This window comes from Saccopteryx leptura, chromosome 8, assembly GCF_036850995.1.
Source record: "Saccopteryx leptura isolate mSacLep1 chromosome 8, mSacLep1_pri_phased_curated, whole genome shotgun sequence".
NCBI lineage: Eukaryota > Metazoa > Chordata > Mammalia > Chiroptera > Emballonuridae > Saccopteryx > Saccopteryx leptura.
In genome coordinates, this window is record NC_089510.1 from 52,927,610 (window position 1) to 52,946,931 (window position 19,322).

At 52.7% G+C, this 19,322-nt stretch overlaps 1 protein-coding gene across 4 annotated transcripts in view; it reads right to left on the reverse strand.

Moving 5' to 3' along the window:
• Positions 1-19,322, reverse strand: part of MYLK (myosin light chain kinase) — a 291,028-nt gene that overhangs the window by 93,459 nt on the left and 178,247 nt on the right. For 3 of the 4 annotated variants that reach the window (XM_066347834.1, XM_066347833.1, XM_066347832.1), the window contains 3 exons: positions 8,318-8,455; positions 5,517-5,714; positions 4,579-4,828 (listed from right to left, as the gene is read on the reverse strand). In XM_066347834.1, the coding sequence (XP_066203931.1) occupies positions 4,579-4,828; positions 5,517-5,714; positions 8,318-8,455 (586 nt within the window). Of the gene's footprint in view, positions 1-4,578; positions 4,829-5,516; positions 5,715-8,184; positions 8,192-8,317; positions 8,456-19,322 lie in introns of those variants that run through there. The other variant, XM_066347835.1, reaches the window with a different exon arrangement.

The following is a 19,322-nucleotide window of genomic DNA, read 5'->3' on the forward strand; positions in this document are numbered from 1 at the left end:
CGCTCGGCCTGGCCTCCCTCCCAGTCGGCCAGGCTCCGGCAGCCCATGGCAGGGCGGATGATTCCTGGGACTCCTGGGGTTGCCGCTCACTCCCCAGTACTAGGACCCGCTTGAAACAAGAAGAGATTGATCCTTGCTGTCCCCATCCCTCCTCTTATCTGCTGGGTCCCCTCTTGGCCACTGTCCTCAATGCTCAGGCTATCGGGGCACAGATTCAAGGTTCAGGGAGCCTCATGTTTGGAAAGCTTGACAGCCCATAGTGCCCTTTTGCTCAACAAACAGCAATTAGGAGTCTCCATGGTGCCACACCCTGGGAAGGCTGAGAGGTCCTCAAGAACCCTGAATACTCAACACAGAAGGCTATGGAAGTTGGGTCAGCTTGTAGAATAACCATGGGAGGCCATTTGGGGGGCAGATCCAGTGCCCAGGCACCCCACTTCTGCCAGACTGCTGGCCAGAGTCAGGCCATTCTTTCCCCCTTTTCTTTCAGGCGCGGGGTCTGTGCGTGGGGTGGGTGGGAAGCAGGAGTACACCCAAGGGCCGTGTTTTCTGGGGAGCCCCTTTCAACGTCTCCTTAACTGAGTTTCCTCCTGTCACAAGTAGAACACAGCCCAGATGTAAAAATCGGGAGCAGACATTGACCAGATGGCCCTGCTTTACTCTGGCCAAACTCCTCAGAAGCTTCAAAGGGTGGGCTGCCCTGACTCCTGAGCAGGAACGCTCTAACACCTCGGGGGGGGGGGCGCAGGTAAGGGTTCTGTTGTTTTCCATTGCCTGTCCTCAAGGATGGGAGCACAGGCAGCCCGCTGCTCACCGGAGCTACCAGGGCAGCGTGAAGGGCAGGTGGAAGGTGGAGAACCCGGGGTGCCATGGCTGGCCCACTGAGTCGTTAGGGGTAGGGGTGGCCTGAGGGTTGCTATTTCGGCAGCCAGAAACTTAAATCTCTGCGGAGCCTTTAAGGCGAACCATGGTCGATTCAAAGCCTACTGCCTGGGACCCACACACGAGACAATCTAACCAGCTGGAACAGCCTTTGGGGCCATCTTTGGTATCTGCCTATCTCAGTTATAAGTACGTGCAGGGGCTGAGGATGAAGCCCCTCCCCATCCCCAGCCCAAGTGCAGCCACAGGTGATCTGGGGCCATCACCCCCCCCCCCGTCAGCCACACCCTTTATTAACCAACAGAGCTTCTATGCCCCCACCTTTCAACCCCTGAATAAGAAACCCACTCTGGGTGCAAAGCCTTGGAGCCTGTCTCACTCTAAATCACCCACCTCTGGAATGGATTTTATAGGAAAAATTAGTTTAGAGATTTAATTTCCTGGAAAGCCAAAACCTTTCAAATATTTCAGTTGGAATCTGAAGCTTTTTGACATTTTCTCCTTTTAGGCCAGGAGAGAAGAGCTAGACAGAGAAGGGGAGGCAGAAACCGCTCACTGAATGTGCCGCCACCCCAGCCCGCTGACCGGCTCCCCCCAGCCACTCAGCCTTCCCCCTTGAAAGGCATTCTGTCCTGGGTCTGGGCCTGACTTCTGTCAGGACGGGGAGAGCACTGGGGGGGGGGCAGGGGGGCGAGGCTCCTGGCAGGCCCAGCACACATGTCCCAGGAGAACTTCCCACTGACTCGCTCCTTCTCAGCTGGGGACAAAGCCAAGGCCAGGGCACCCACCTCCCAAAGGGATGAAGAGACTGGACTTTGGGAGGGGAAGGGGCAAGGGCCGCGGGTCTGGGGACTCTAGTGTGATCTCCCATGTCCCCCAGGTGCCCAGTGCTCATGGGAGAAACAGGAACAAAAGAGCATCTGATTTAAAGACGGAGATTAGGATTCTAATCTGGGCTCTACCATGGGCCTTGGGGTGGCCACGAGCAAGTCCATGACCCTGAGACATCAGTTTCCCCTACTATTAAATGAGGAGGCGGCAAGATAACTTCTGAAGTCCCTTCCAATTGGGAAGGTCTCAGTTTTATGAGCGTCCCCAGCTGGGCCCAGACAGTCTGCTTGCCGACCGCCCAGTGCGACCCTCCCCGCTGGCCTGGCCCCCTGCCCACAGCCCGCGCCCTGCTCCTCCCCAGCCTTTCTTGCTCAGCCGGTCCAGCAGGCCCTCCACAGCCAAGCCTGGATTTAGTTGCTAAGTCTCAGTCTCCCAAATCTCATCTCTTTCAGGATGCTGGTTTGATTAATGTGAGGATTGCCCCAAAGCACTACTCCTTCCACACAGACGAGCTCTGGTCTCTCATATGATGGTTCCACAATTTGCACTGGCCTAGAAGAGAGGAAGAGGAGCCCTGGCCGGTTGGCTCAGCGGTAGAGCGTCGGCCTAGCGTGCGGAGGACCCGGGTTCGATTCCCGGCCAGGGCACACAGGAGAAGCGCCCATTTGCTTCTCCACCCCTCCGCCGCGCTTTCCTCTCTGTCTCTCTCTTCCCCTCCCACAGCCAAGGCTCCATTGGAGCAAAGATGGCCCGGGCGCTGGGGATGGCTCCTTGGCCTCTGCCTCAGGCGCTAGAGTGGCTCTGGTCGCAATATGGCGACGCCCAGGATGGGCAGAGCATCGCCCCCTGGTGGGCAGAGCATCGCCCCTGGTGGGCGTGCCGGGTGGATCCCGGTCGGGCGCATGCGGGAGTCTGTCTGACTGTCTCTCCCCGTTTCCAGCTTCAGAAATGAAAAAAAAAAAAAAAAAAAGAGAGGAAGAGGAGATCTTCCAATTCTGACGCAGTCTGCCTCCCTGGGAATAACTGGTTCAGGCACAAGACAAAGGCCATTGGTGTGTTCTGAGCATACTACTGATGGTGGCAGGCTGACTGGCTAGATGGCCAAAGATGTGTCATCAGCGCAGCTGAGACTGGTTGAGACCTGCCCAGCTCAGCAGAACTTCCTGGCAGATCAACAGATTCCTAAGAAGTAATGTCTACTTTTCAAAGCCACTTAATACTGGAGTGGTTTGTTATGCAGCAAAAACCAACTGATACAAGTACCGTATTTCCCCGTGTATAAGGTATTCTCATGTATAAGATGCACCTTAATTTTGGGGCCCAAAATTTGAAAAAAAAAAGTATTACATAAAGTTATTGAACTCAAGTTTTATTCATCATAAAATCATACAACTCAAGAAGCGCAAAAAAGCAGGAAATACAAGTAAAAAAAAAACTACAACCACTGTATAAGACACACCCAGTTTTTAGACCCCAAATTTTTTGGAAAAGGGTGCGTCTTATACACGGGGGAATACGGTACAAAGCACATGCTCAGAAAGGACCCAAGGTAGATGGGGCACATACTAGGTGTGACTGTTGTAGGAACAATGCTCCATCATGGCGGTGGCCTTGGCTTGTGGCTACAGAGTCTGTCTGTAGCTCAGAGCCTTAAACACGATGAGCTCAGTATAGGGAAATGATGTGTCCAGGAGAGCAAGGCCTCCTGTAACGTGGCCAGGCACTGGAGCCAGGGCAAGCCCAACCGTCCTCGGGATGTGGCACGACCTCCCATCCCGAGTGCAAGTGCAGGCAGGCAAGGGCTCTTCCTCAGTGCTCACTCTAACCCAAGGGGCTGGCATTCTGTCTCCATCTACCCAGGGTTGGCATGGAATTTTAAGACTTAGAGCATTTTAAAAATAGAAGAACATTTCTGGATCACATTCATTAAACAAATAGTTACCACATGCTGACTGTGGGCCAAACATGTCCTAAGCACTGTCTTCAGGGAGCTTACCCCTGTGTAACCTAGAGATCTTGAAAGGAGGAATAAAGGGATAGGGATAGTTAACCTCCCTATACTGGCTTTAAAACGTCTATGAATTCTTTGACACTCCTCTCTCCAAATGCGGAACTTAATTCTCCTCCCATTGAGTATGAGCTGTTAGTGACTCACTTCCAACCAATGTAAAATGTGGCAGAAGTAAGGTGTGTGACTTCTGAGAGTAGATCATAAAAGACACTGCAGATTCTAGCTAGTTTCCTCTCGGACCACGAGCTATGGGGAAGCCGGCTGCCATGTCATGAAGACTCTCAAGCAGCCATGTGGTGAGGTCCTGCCAGCAGCCCTGAGTGAGCCACCTGCTAAGTGAACTCTCTGGCCTCGGTCAAGCCTTCAGAGACTGCAGCCCCTCCTGGCGTCCTCACTGTAACCTCATGTAGAACCCCGAGCTGAAGATCACCTAGCTAAGCTGTTTCAAATGCCATAGAAACTGTAAGATAATTGTTTTATGATGCTGCTAAGTTTGGGATAATCTGTTATACACCAAGAGAGAACTAATACATTCCCTCTAGCTCCTGCTTTTCCAATTTTAATCCATTCTTCCCTCCTTCACATTCGCCATACACCAAATAATGGAGGAACAAAAGCCCGACTGGAATAAGACAGAGGGCCGTGGGAAAGTGGGAAAGGAGCCCCGAAGGGACGGTTCCGTGTGAACGTCTATGTGCTGAAGTGGAGGGAAGGCAGGCCTGCTGACCACGTCCGCACTGTCTTCACCGCAAAGCCCTGCCTGGCCTCACAGTACTCCGGGCTCCCTCAGGCTTCCCCATCCCAAGGGAACTTTGACAGGCGGTAGGAGTCGGGGGTGGGACGTGCAGACTCACCTGAGCAGGATTTCATACTGACCAGCATGCCAGCGCTGCACATCCTTTATAACCAGGGTGAACACATCCTCATTCTGCAGCACCTCGAAGTGGCCAGTGTCTCTGGGGAGGGCTTTGCCATCTCGGAGCCAGTGCACGGTGGGGAAGGGGTCACCGGCGATGGCGCAGGAGATGAGGACATTCTGGCCCAGGGAGGCTGTCACTGAGCGAGGCTTGCTGATGAACCAGGGCTGGGTCCCATCCTGAGGCTCTGGGAGTTGGCGGAGGGTTGAGTTAGAGAGGGAGGCCTTTCGGCAGAGCATTCACTGCGTGATCTATAGTGGTGAAGGTCGGAAGGCAGCCTGCTACCCAGATAGCAGCGTGTGCAGAAATCACCTTCACTGAATATACAGATATAGCGTATTCTTCTATGGCAAATCTGTCTTGGTTACATTCTTAGAAAATAATGCTAACATAGACTGTATATTCACAGCAAGGGGAGGGAGCCCAGAATCTCAGGGGCACTGGGCTGGGCACCAATGATCTCTGTTAGATGTGACGATGAATAGTTGTCACTTGCTTTATGTGGGCTTAACTTGTCTCTCCTCTTAATTGGAGGCTCTCTAAAGGCAAAGACCTTAATAAGCCTATAAGTCATGTCAAAAGCAATCACTGCCAAATCGTTACATGTATTATGAGATTTCTCTCTTAGCACTTTATGCAGCTGTCACCAGTAGCCCAGAGGGCAGGGACTTCAGAAGACAGGAAAGAGTGACCCTACTGAGCCGGAGCCCGAGATGTAGGGTAAGGAGCTGGTCGCTGGGGCAGGGAAGGGACCGTGACAGCACAGGTCTGTGGTGGAACAAAGCAGGCTCGCGTGGTTTCCTCACCTCCAGATGGCTGTTGGACAGAACCTGACACACCTCCTTCCACCCCCGCCCGGCAGCCAATCGGCTCACCTTGCACCGTGAGCACAGCCTGGGTGCGAACCTCTCCGGTGCTGTTCCAGGCTTCGCAGGTGTAAGTGCCCGTGTCCTCCGGAAACACCTCCTGGATGCAAAGGCTGTGCCGAGTGCCCCTCTGCTCAAAGTGGAAGTCCTCGGACTCCTGGATCTCATTCCCGTTGTGAAGCCAGATGACCTCAGGAGGTGGGTTCCCTGCACGGGGCGGGGGGGTCAGGGGACTGGTCAGAGGGGGCTTCCCTGGCAGGTGGCAACTCGGCACACAGTACTGGGACATGTACTACATACTTTACTAAGCTCCTTATGCTTCAGTTTCCCCAATCCAGAAAACACTGTAACTGTATCCGCCTCACGGGTTTCTTGGGACAATGGGGTAAGTTCACCCCGCCCCCTCAACAGCCCACCAGGGTAGCAGGTTAGAACGGCACCTGGCACAAAGAACGTGCTCAACGCATGCTCGCCATCATTACCTAATAGCAGATTTGGGGAAACCAGGAAAGATCCTGGAAGTGAAAAAAATACAGTTTCATAGATGAAAAAGAAAACCCAGGAAGAATGGTTTTGAAATTAGAATTCGAACTGCCTGATAATGCTGAGCGGCAGCGGATCGCTGGGGCTGATGCGACCGTGTCTCCAGCTCTGCGCTGCCTCGCGCTGTGTGCGCGTCCAGGCCGCTCATGTGACTCTGTGGGAACGCCCTGTCATCTTTCACTGGAAGGGAAGCCACTGCCTTTCACGCTGTTGCCCTGAAAACGCAGCCTGAGGGCGGAGATGGGCGCCAGCTCCCGCAGGGTTTCTAAGCATGACTCCTGAAGGACGCCACTTTCAGATCTCGCTAGTCTACTTTCCTCGGTGGTTTCTAGCAATCTGTTGGGGCATAGAAGAATGCCATCCGGGGGGTCTCCTCTGTGGTAGGCGCTGAGCTGCTGGGCTCCGAGTCGAGAGGAGCAAGGCCCCGGACAGCTGCTGAGGGGGGCTGAGCAGTGTGCGGCCCTGGAGAGGCCCAGGGAGAGAGGAGAGCACGTCTGTCTTCCTGGGTTAGCCAGCACGTGTCTGGAGCCAGGTGCACAGCGCCTCTGATTTCTGTCAACTGCAGAGGTGTGGACAGAGTCAGGGACTCAACCTTCCACCTGGGACTGTCACGGGCTGCCTCCCTCTGACGGGAGCGGGAGTTCGACACAGGTGAGCCCACGGGTTCTCTCACAGCCCGCCTTTACGGCTTCTGCAGCTCTAACAAACTACACACCCAGGAGGGCTGAGTGGACTCAGTCAGAGAGACAAATACCATACGATCACAGTGATACACGGAATCTAAAGAACAAAATAAACAAACAAACAAAATAAACACAGACTTACAGACACAGAGAACAGACTGATGGTCGCCAGATGGGAGGGGGTTGGGAGCGGGGTGAGAACAGTGAAGGGGCTGAGGGCACAGACTGGCAGTTACAGAACAGTCACAGGGATGTGAGGACAGCACAGGGAACGCACTCAGTGACACTGCCGTCACTAGGCAGGGCCGGGTGCTGGGGATACTGGGGGCGGGGCCCTTTGCGAAGGTATGACTGTCTGACCACTGGGCTGGACACCTGGAACTAATACAAAGTAATATTGAATGTCAACTGTAATAAAAAAAATGGGCAACACACATAAATAAAATCCTTTTCTAAACAAATACTTCCCTTTTCTGGCAGTTATATGCAGTATGATAAAAAATAAATAGCCAGGCCCTGGCTGGTTGGCTCAGCGGTAGAGTGTCGGCCTGGCGTGCGGGGGACCCGGGTTCGATTCCCAGCCAGGGCACATAGGAGAAGCGCCCATTTGCTTCTCCACCCCCCCCCTTCCTCTCTGTCTCTCTCTTCCCCTCCCGCAGCCAAGGCTCCATTGGAGCAAAGATGGCCCGGGCGCTGGGGATGGCTCCTTGGCCTCTGCCCCAGGCGCTAGAGTGGCTCTGGTCGCAGCAGAGCGACGCCCCGGAGGGGCAGAGCATCGCCCCCTGGTGGGCAGAGCGTCGCCCCTGGTGGGCGTGCCGGGTGGATCCCGGTCGGGCGCATGCGGGAGTCTGTCTGACTGTCTCTCCCCGTTTCCCGCTTCAGAAAAAAAAAAAAAATAAATAAATAAATAGCCAGCCAGGAGGGCGACCTCCAGCGCGGCACAGGGACTGCTGAGCGCCAGCAGCCGTTTACATAGCGAAGGCGGAACCGCTGCCCGCTCTCCTGCTGGCGTCTAGCAAGAGCTGCGACGTCGCACCCGGATTGCTGGTCTCCCAGCCCCTTCGCCAGAAGAAGCTACGCTCCTTCTTCTCACCTTAACATTTGAATAGAGCAACTGAGAACATCTTCCAAAAGTGGGTAAGTTCTCACATCAGCTGGGTTTGTACCAGTATTCAAAATCTTCCAGCCACATTATGTTTTCACACGAATCCCTCAACCCTCTAGCCATGGCCCTTCCTCCCCTGGTCCACTTCATTCTAAATCCAGAAAATCTGGCCCAGAGAAAGCAGAAAAGAGGGGCCAAGAGGCTCTACCTCCTTGGGTCCACTGACTGACAGTCCCAGGCCAGCTTTCTGGTGGGTCCGTGTGGTGGGTGGGACGTCAGGGAGCAATGCCCCTGCAGCAGCCACGCCCAGTGCACACACGCCTGAGGAGAGAGATGAGAGACAGACCTGACACCTGGACTGACAGTCCCTGGCCAGCTTTCTGGTGGGTCCGTGTGGTGGGTGGGACGTCAGGGAGCAATGCCCCTGCAGCAGCCATGCCCTGTGCACACACGCCCGAGGAGAGAGATGAGAGACAGACCTGACACCTGGACTGTCATGGTGACCTGGCTTCCATCCATGACTCTGAGGTCAGAGAGGCCCTGCAGGAAGAGGGGCGCAGCGGGCTTGCCAGGGGCCGTGGCCAGGAGGTACTCCCTCCTCCCGTCACTCTTCTTTTCTGTGTGACAGACAACAGAACGTGGGGTCAACACTCTTTCATTCGCTTGTTCACTAGCCAAGCAGCCCGAAAGCGCCCTCAGCACAGGACTCTCAGGCTCCGGGCCCCAGTGGCTGGGGGAGGGGCTGGGAGGGGGCTGGGAGGCCCTAGAGATCACCGGGAGAGAAGGAGGCCTCCGCAGGGCCATGCCCCAGCTAGGTTCTGGTTCCTCAGGAGAACTTCAGGGTGGGGGCCAATAATCTTGGCATTTTACAAGATTTTTCCCTTAAATTTATTTACCGTGATTTTTAAAATCAGTGATACTCTTATATGGCACAAAATTCAAAAGGTACGAAAGAGTGCGTGTACCATCTCCCTTCCATCCTGGCCTGCAGCCATCGAGTCTCTCTCTCCCCCCAGAGTTAACCAATTTTCAGTTTCTTGTTCATCTTGCCAGAGGTGATCCATGTGTGTAACACACACGAACAAGTAGGCTCACCCCTTTTCCCTTCTCTTAAAAAAATGATAGCACATTATAGACAATGATTGGCATCTTGTGTTTTCATTTAGCAACGAATCTCGATGTCCCTGGTGAAACAGAACTGAAGAGCTTCCTCTCTGTTTTCTAGAACCGCGTGACGCTTCACGGACGTGTCTGAGAGAGTAAGCACCTCCAAGAGAGCCAGAGACACGTGCGTCAGAATGACTGACGGTGAAGACTGGCCGCCCTCCGCGCTGGTGTGGGTGAGGGCGTGGAGCAACTGGGGCCCCCTACACTGCTGGGCGGCGTGTAAGGTGGTACAGACCCCCTCGAGAGCAGTTTGGCAGTTTCTTAAAAAGTGGAACATACATTTCCCACACGATCCAGTGATTCTGTTCTTGGGTATTTATACAAGAGAAATAAAAGCACGTATCTGTAGAAAGGCTTGTCCACAAACATTCATAGCAGCTTCCTTACTAATGGCCCTAAATTGAAAACACCCCTCCACAAGCGAATGGGTAGACAGACTGTGAGAAAGCCACACAATGGGATACTACCCAACAAGCAGGAATGAGCTAATGAAAGATGCTACAGCAGGGACGCAGCTCACAAAAATTACACTGAATAAAGGGAGACAAAGAGCAAGCACATTCTAGATGATTCCAATTCTATAAAACTCTAAGAACTGTAAAATAGCGACAGAAAGCAGATCAGCAGTTGCCGGGGGCAGTGGCTGGGGGAGGGGCTGGGGGAGGGGCTGGGAAGGGGCACGAGAAAGTGTTTGGAGGTGATGTGATGTCCATTTCTTAAAAGTGTGCTGAAGGTTTCATAGGTGAAGATTTCAAATTAAATACTGTAAATATATACAGGTTATTGTACATCAGTATTACCCCAATAAAATCAGGGGCAAATACCTCTCTCAGAGAGGGAGGGAACGCACTAGCTAGTCAGAGATGTAAACTAGAACAATTTGTTGGGTTCAGAGCTGACCCGCTCACCCCCCCTGCAGTTTCCTAGGGAGATGAATTAACAAATAGGTTCTCCATCATTCCTGGAGCCCTCCCCACGCTGGCTTTGACCTGCCCCGTGTGAGCCGAGGGGAGAGGGGCTCTGGGTGGAGCCGGGGCCTGCCTCCCACCCAGGACAGCCCAGGTGCGGCACGAGCTCCCTGCCCAGGCTCTGAGCTTGCCCTCTGTCTTACAAGCCAGGTGGCTTCGACCTCAATAATTCTTTGTTTGTTTTATTTCTGCCTTTTGGCGGGGGAAGGAGTAGAAACAGAGAGGGCTACAATTTCTGTAACTGTAACGCTAAGCTTGGGGGAAAGGGACTCTGGTATTTTGGGTTATTAGCACAGGGCCACAAATACCAGGTCTTCTCCAGGAGGCCTGTCGCCGTGGGGATCCATCTGCATGGTGCTTTACATACCTGAGAAAGGCCAAACTCCACATTTGCCACTGAATTTTTATCTGTCGGCACTGAAAACACAATACAGCCCACGGCAGAGCTCTCCCGCGCAGCAGGGCATGATGGGAGAGCCTGGGGAGGAGGGCTGGAGGCCGGGGGAAACTTCCAAGTTAGGTGTGGAGTGAGGGGCATGGAGTGGGTGCACGGACAGCGGAGACAGGGTGACCCCACGATCCATGACCAGAGGACGGGCCCTCATGCCCCTGCTGCCCTGCCCTGCCCAGCCCGCAGCACTGCTGCCTTTGACAACCAGGCGGCCTTGGTAGAAGGCCCCGGGTCGGGGGGGGGGTACTGGAAATGCAGAGATCTCGTTTCTCTGACGGCTGCAGGGGCCAGGAAAGCAGGCTGTCTCGGGAGAGTTGGGGAATTTCCTGTCCTGTACAGACTGAGGAGGCTCGAGGACAAAATGTTTTTGCTTGTGCAGAGTCCTCCCTGCTCCCGCCTCTGCTGGCCCCGCCGGAGACCCTGCTTAACACAGCTCCGTGCAGACACGCCTTTACTCCTAGGTGCCGCAGATGTCGACAACTCCAGCCTCCTCTCCTTCAGGCCGCAGTGGCTCGTTTGGCCCCCACCCTCTCTGGGGTCTTCCCACTGCCCAGCGCCCTGACCTGGGGCTTTGACTCCCTCTGGGTCTCTGCCAGTAAGGACTGGAAGCACAGCTGTGCCCTTCTCTCCTGAGTGCTGGTCTGGGCACTCCCCCGGTCCCTGACCTGGGGCTTTGACTCCCTCTGGGTCTCTGCCAGTAAGGACTGGAAGCACAGCTGTGCCCTTCTCTCCTGAGCGCTGGTCTGGGCACTCCCCTGGTCCCCCCCACACTCCCATGTGGCAGCTTCCCGGTTCTCTGAAAGCCACTGGGAATCTTGGATTTGAGGCCGGGCACTGGCCTCGGTCAAATCCCTGCCTCTTTCTGAAGCCCAACGTCCTCATTTGTACATGACGGCAATAATGACACCATCACAGACTTGGGGAGTTTCAGAGGTAACTTGTGAAAATACTCGTAGACGGCTCGCCAGCAGCAGCAGCACAGCGGCTGGCTCACACCTACCCACTGTGCTCAGGGTCGGGTGGGCTCATCAGCAGCAGAACAGACGAGACTGGGCCCTCACCCAAGATCACAGGCTCATTTTATGTGACCTGAAGCAGATGCTGTTCAGGAATAGAGATGCCTGGCTTAAAAATATCATGAGATAAATCTAAAGTAAACTGAGAACAAAACCTTCACTGCACTCCCTCCAGGACGGAGATGAGAGGGAGCCGACCCTGGGGCAGACATTTAGTTCCACCGTCACCCATGACCTCTGACCCTGTTCTTTCTTCCCCAAGACCCCACAGCAAGAACAGAGGAAAGAGGGGTGTGCTTGGGAGTAAGTGTGCGGAAGGAACCTGCCCTCAGAAACTGCAGCTGGGGCCACATGGGACCAGCGTGACTGAACCAGGCTGGTGAGTGGCTGCGTCATCCCCAGCATGCAACCGCTTCAAATTCTTCACGGGGCGAGAAAACCACCGGCCCTCCCTGCAAACACGGTCTGCGCTGGGATTAAGGAGCCAGTGAGGATCTCAGTTTGGGGCCAAGCAGCTTCCTTTCGGGGACCCAAGGAAAGCAGCCCCAGGAGAATCCCGAAACCGCAGCCGCTTTACTGACCAAGAGGCCAGGACGTGCTCAGGTAGAGTGACTTGCCTCAAGTCACAGAGCCTGGTACAGGCAGTCCGAGAGCTCCTCCCTAGGCCTCTGGCAGCCACGCCCAGGTGTGCTGGGGAGTATGTCTTTCCAGGGAACCAGACTTCCCTAGGGGTGCCCGAAGTGAACTCTCCGTGAGGACAATGCGTCATCTGCCGACCCGTATCCTGGACGCTGGACGAGGGAGAAGCGCTAACGCAGAGCAGAGCCAGCCGGGTAAAAGGGCAACGTGCGTCTTTCATTTAGTTCCAAAGCCAAGCAGACGATTCTGGCTCGTGTGTGGCCCACAGACCATGCGTCAGTTTACACCCAGTCTTGTGTGGACAGAGATACAGTAAGAAGACAGACGGACACCAGTATTCTGAACTCATTGCTCTCGCTGTGTGAGCTGAACAAGTTCCTCAGCCCACACCTCAGTGCTCTCGCCTCTAAATTGCTGATAATACGGTTTTCATCAACTATTAATGGTAATACTATATCAATAATTGTACAATATACACCATCAGGACCACGTGTGATAAATACTGCCGGGTTTTGAGGTGATTAAAAGAAATAACATGTACAACAGCTAGAAAAATACCTGGCAGATAGTAAGTATAAAATGAACCGTTTTGTGCCTTTCATAACCCAACTGACCTTTCCGGGTGGGCAGACTCAAACTCACAATGACTACGACAAGAAACAACCCTAAACCTGGGCATTCACATCTAATCAGGCAGAGACCTGAAAGGGTGTTGACAGCTGTCGCTGAGAGAACATCCCGACAATTCCTTACGAAGTTCAGCACTCCATGATTCTGAAGGGTGCTCAGGACTCTGTGGACTGTTATCCTTAGCTTCCTCTGAAGTGGGAGGTTGTGCCCTCCCTTCACAGTCAGGGAGCGGAGGCTCAGAGGGGGGAGCTGGCCTGTCCTGAGATCCCAGGGCCGACAGGGCCAACAGCGTCCTGGTCTGGCCTCTCTCCCTGCACCGTCCTGGCACACAGGCCGACCACCTGGACTCCACAGGAGCTTGCTGTCGTGCTCACGCTGAGAGCCGCTGGTTACCCTAGAGACGTGCCCTCTTGGGCTCGTGCTTTTGCTGTCATCTGTGACGGTGCCAATTTGAGACGGGGGCAGGAGGGAAAGGGTCTGATGTGGGGCCCTCAGTGGTAATGGAGTCTCAAGGAACCTGAGGTCATTTGGGGGAGCAGGCACTGCCTGGGCAGTCAAATAGCAAGGGAGGGGTCCCTGGGACCCAGGGACAGACTTGCTGCTCAGCTCAAATGGGATCAGACTAAATTTACTCCAGGTTTTTCCCACAGCTGTGCTTCCTGCTGCTCTGCTGAGACTACGGCCAGAGATGGCCTTCTCTCTGGATTCTAGAAGGGCTGAGTCTCTTGCTTTCCTGGCCTGGGATTAAAGATTGAATTGATCAATGGCTCTGGCACTTGGTCAGCTGGCCAATGACTCTCCACCCCCTCACTGACTCACTGTCATTAACTGACTGGCTAGCCACGGGTGCCCTGCTCTATTTTGAGAGAAAGGACCACGCCTGTCCTCCAATGGGGAAGATGAGAATGAAGATCAAATACATTTGTCAGCAGTTTCTTGACAGGTAAAAGTGGTGGCATACTGACCGAAGCTGTCAACAGGACCTGAGACAGGAAACAGAGAAGAAAGGGAAGACTAGACAGAGGAGGGACAAGAAAGGGAAGAAGACAGAGGGAATGTGGTGGACGGATGGAGGGGAAAGAAGGAGAGGGAGAGAGACATCACTTTCTCATCCCATTGACCCTCTGATCTCCTCCTTGGCCATTTTTGCTCTGTTTTGACTTATCGAAAAAGTTTTTTGTTTTTTGGGGGTTTTTTTTTGGTATTTTTCTGAAGTTGGAAACAGGGAGGCAGTCAGACTTCCGCATGTGCCCGACCAGGATCCACCCGGCATGCCCACCAGGGGGTGATGCTCTGCCCCTCTGGGGCGTTGCTCTGTTGCAACCAGAGCCACTCTAGCACCTGAGGCAGAGGCCATGGAGCCGTCCTCAGCGCCCGGGCCAACTTTGCTCCAATGGAGGGAAAAGTTTTTAAAGACAGTTCTTAGACATGAACTGAAACATTAAATTCTTTATCTCGTGAAGCAGAAGTATCGGGTAAATGGCTCATCAGGGTGCCCGCGCAGCAAAGCAGAAAGTCTAGGGCTGGGGCAGTTGGAGGCCAGCGCTGCCCCATCTTAGCTGGGTTGTTGGGCAGTTGACTTCACCTCTGAGCCTCAGTGCTCTTCATCAGCAAAGTGGGGCTAATTCATCTGTAAGTGGAGTTAATTCACAAGTGCAAGGTAGAATTGTTATGGGAACTAACAAAACAAACCAGCTTTTTAATTGATTAGGTCCTCTGTCAAAACAACGTTCTTCATTAAAAACACTAACTAAGCCTGACCAGATGGTGGTGTATAGACTGGAATGCAGAGGACTCAAGTTTGAAATCCCAAGGTCACCAGCTTGAGTGTGTGTTCCTCCAGCTTGAGCATAGGCTCACCAGCTTGAGCATGGGATCATAGACATGACCCCATGGTCACTGGCTTGAGCCCAAAGGTCGCTGGCTTGAAGCCCAAGGTCACTGGCTTGAGCAAGGGGTCACTCACTCTGCTGCAGCACCCCAATCAAGGCACATATGAGAAAGCAATCAATGAACAACTAAGGTGCTGCAATGAAGACTTGATACTTCTCATCTCTCTCCCTTCCTGTCTGTCTGTCCCTACCTGTCCTTCTCTCTCTCTCTCTCTGTCTCTGTCACAAAAAAAAAAAAAAAAAAAAAAAAAAGCAAAACAAAACCACCAATTAATAGTAGTTTTAATTTAAAACATTCACATGGGTTGGTATTAACCTGATATTTTATTTTAAAAAGCTCTTACTTGGAGAAAGTTAAATACTCACACTACAGCCACAATTTAACTTTCTCAGTAATTCTATCAGTCACCTGTACACCTGTTCCCCAGGCCTGGAGACACGAGCAAGGCCTTCACTTCTCTTGGACCTCAAAGTAAGAGCCCCTCCGGCCTGTGTGTCTGTGCCCAGCTGTGACCTCACGTGTCCCTCGACACCACAGTCATTCTCCTTCCCTTCGGAGTCCTTCCTTTTCTATGGCTTTAGCAGGAAAAACAATTCTGAATTTCTACTTAGAAGTGTGCTCTTCGCCTGTCAACTCTGACCTGAATTGGCATTAAATGCACATGTTCACATGTGAATAGCTAAGGAGTTTTCCTTGAAAACGGCCCACTGCAGTCTCCCAGTTTGTTCAAAACTTGTTTTGGATTAAAACAGAAAATTATGAAATGTTACATTTAAGGTGTTTAAACAGATGCCACAGGATATAAAACAGACAGCATGCTGGCACAAAACACTACCATCTAAGGAGCTCCCCAGGGGTCTCCCCTACAGACGACCCCACCTCTGCTGTCACAGTCATTTGCCAAATCCCAGCCCCTGTCTGCCAGCAATTTAAGAGCATTCTGGATTCACAGGTGATCACCATATGAAGACAGACTGACGTGGGACGGCCCCCCCTACTCTCCCTACTCTTGACATCCTCTCAGCCAACACTTCTGAGACAAGAAGACACAGAGACCTCCTGGAAAGTTAGGGGAAGGGAAAATGATTGCCTTTTTCTCAGATCTCCGGAGAAATTTCCTTAAGTTTTGAACTTGAGCTATTTTGCTTAGTCATTAGAATGAAAAACACTATTCAACAGCAAATCTGATCTACTTCAAACACTATTGTACTATGAAAATTCAGTAAACCAACAACTGAAAGGAGTTTTGAAAGCACAGTCCTCCCTACATCCTTTGTTTGGTGCTCAAAATCTACTATGGTTTAGGGATTAAAAGCATCTAGCCTCCTCCTTCCCCTAAATTCCGGGACTGCTGGTTCCAGCGGACTCAGCAGAGGACAGTCACCATCACCCAGCTGAAGCGGAGCCTGGCCCCTTCCCATCTGCTGCGCGTCTACGCAAGGTGCAAATCCCAAGGGAGGTATCTGACTTCTCTTCCAGCAAACGTCCTAACCAAATAAACCTCCTTGGAGAATCCGCAGAACGGCTGCATCTGTGGCACACAGAGAGAGGCTTCCCCCACAGCCCAGCTCTCTCTCTTTCGGCTTTCCTTCCCCCACTGACTTCTCCAGAACCTAAGACGCAAACGGGAAGAGAAGTGTGCAAAGAAAAGAAAGAAAGGAAGCAGTGATGTACGTCATCCTAAAAGAGATCTCGGACCAGTAATGATGGGGTTGTGAGATGGGAAGCTGGGACCACTGCAGCCACAGCCTTCTGACGGCCTTAGCACTATCGTCAAACTCTGAACGTCGAGGTAGAACATCCAAACCACTCAGTGTTCCCTCCAGAGAGTGCCCGGAGACCACACTCTTCCCCACACCAGCACAGCACAAACCGCATTCTGTCATTAGGAACACAAAGCTGTAATTCGGGATGGCATTCTTGGCCCAAGACTCCAAGCAAGTAAACAGTTGATATGACCGACAATGTGCTGTACAAGTAGACAGTTATAAATCTCTACTAGAAAAACGAGGCTCACATTCTATGATATGGACACAAACGTGCAGTTATATACTGGGACATGAATGACCCACATATCCAAATTCTGTTGTATTCAACCTACATAAAACTAAAATAATTTAACATTTAATTACCTTCTTAGAATTTAAAAGATTTTTGGACAGATTTTTTTTAAGGTTCTTAAAAAAAAAAAAAAGACGACAAGTTAAAACCAGTATTTATCCTTCTTCTTCTTCTTCTTCTACAAATTTCTCTTTGGCTAACAGGAGTATTTTTAAACTTTTCATTGCTTTTAAACTCATGGTGGGCAGGGTCCATTTCTGACACCCCTGGACAGATCACACTGTGTACCAAGTACCTGAGCACAGGTTAGGAGAGAGGTTTCCAGTCACGGGGCTGTCAGTGCTCAGAGCTGCCTCACCCAGAGGCGGACGCTTTCCCGGGGACGGCGACCTCACCCTTGCCCTCGGCTTCCATCACTAGCTCTTCCTCAACACAGCATTCTCAGACATATGCTTATTAGTTTCATTTTTTTCTAGAGATCATTTTTCTTTAACTTACCCACATTTTATGTCCTTAGGCGCCTTTAAAAAGCCCAGCAGACCTTCGGTTAAATAAACAAACCATTAAGCTGAAAAACTAGGTCAAAATGGGCGCAATTAGTAGATTAATAAATCTAGTCACTTAAGAATTTCAGCCTGGACAAAAATACTCCAGGAGGAGATAAATTAGCTAAGGAAGCCCCCCACCCCCCATCAGTGACACAGTCCAAATACACTGAGAAATTTAATCTTATTCACATCTTCCTGGACCCCACAGGAATTTGGATTAATCATCTTTTAGGCTCCATCCTGGGTCAGGAGGGAAGGCTCTCATTGCCTTGTTACTGCCCGGGGTTTTTCCCCCTGAGTGGGGGAAAGAAAAGAAGGAACATTCATTCGGTGATTGATTAAAGAGCTACTTTGTTGATTTCCTTCACACTCTAGCTAGCACCCCAAGTAAGTGAAGCGGTGGACAGAATGCCACGCCCCACACTGCTGGGGACACTTGGGGGAGCCCTCAGCTTGTCCTCTCACTCAGTCACTAAACACAGGCTCACATGGCAGGCCCTGTGTCACATGCAAGAGTCAAGAAGGCATGGTCCCTGCCTGCAGGCAGCTTACAGTCCGGCCGGGATGACAAACAGCAATCCGAGTAAAATCTGACAGAATGAAATGCTCCCCCCTTGCCCCGCATGCCCCGCGTGATGTGCCCCTGCCTCTGTGCTGACTCGTCCTCTCCCGCGTGGCTGCCTGCTCACTCTGCTCAGCCGCGCTCTCTCCCGTCTCGCTGTCCCCCCAGCAGGCTGACCTCGCTCCGACCCAGGCCCTCGGCAGTGGCTGCACCACCTGCCAGGAGCACTCGGGCTCCAGTTCACTCAAGACCCTGCTCAAAAGTCCTCTCCTTGTACAGACTGCCTTCATCACCCACCTGAAAAAGGACTCCCACCCTTCTCTATTCTTGTTTTTTAACACCGCTTGTCAGCGTTTGATTAAACCAGATGTTGACTATTACCCGTCTCCCCATCAGAGATGCCGTGAAGGCGGAGCTTGTCTGTTGTCTGTCCTGTCACCGTGGTGTCCCCAGCCCAAGCCTGGCACAAAGCAGGTGCTCAGCAAAGACTCACTGGCACATAGTATAACAATAGGGGAGGTGTTGCTGGTGAGAACCCATTCTGGGTGATCAGGGAAGGCCTCCCAGAGGAAGTGACACAGTGAGAGGGAGTGAGTGGATTTTTGAGGAAGCCGCACAGGGGCGAGGAAGCGGAGAAAGCAGGCGAAAGTGGCTGCAGAAATCATGCCAGAGTGCTAGGCCAGCAACTTCGGGATGATTGCAAAACCTTGGCGAAAGGCTAAAGACGTGAGGGAGAGTCCCCACATCTGGTCTTCGGCAAAGTATCTGCTGACCTCTCCCAGGAAGCTCGCCTCCAGCAGAGCTGCCTCAGAAACTGCCCTGCCCGGAACCCAGGCAACCCAGGGGCCATGCTTGGCTGAATGGTGCCCTCTTGTGGTCAGAGCCTCAAGGATGGGTGCTGGAGACCACGGCTCGCACGCCTAGACTCCCTTCTCTGATCCTCTGAGTTTCTCTTCCCTTTACCCAAAACAGACAGACAGATAACCACCCACAGTAGCAAAGCTGGTCCTTGGGTGTGGCATTTTTAAACTTGTATCTTGTTTAGAGGTCGGGGCTCCTGTGGACAATTATCATAAAAGCATATATTCACTGAGTAATTCCTAAATTCTGGGACATTATGTGTATTTGCTCACTTAACCCTCACAGACCAGGGTGACTATCAGTGTCCCCACTGCACACCGGGGGAAGGTGAGGCCTGGAGGCTGACCAGCAGCCGGGTCGCAGGGCTGGGGAGCAGTGGGGCGGGATCCGCACCCAAGCCGTGGGCTCCACAGCCGAGCCCTGACCGTGGCTCAGTGCCTCAGAGGGTAAGGGAGAGGCCAGCCGGGCAGCTAAGGGAGGGACACAACAGTGGCGGCACAGCAGGGAGTACAGGCCTCCCTGCAGTCACTTCCCATCCTCCCGAGTGGACCTCAGAGGACCTGGAGCCAAAGGGGCTGCCTACTCAGTAAGAAACACTCCACAGTGTGTGGGGTGAGGATGATGCAGGATGTGTACTCAAGCTTCCCAAAGGCCTGGGGGCACGGAGCCACGGGCGTCTCTGTGCCCG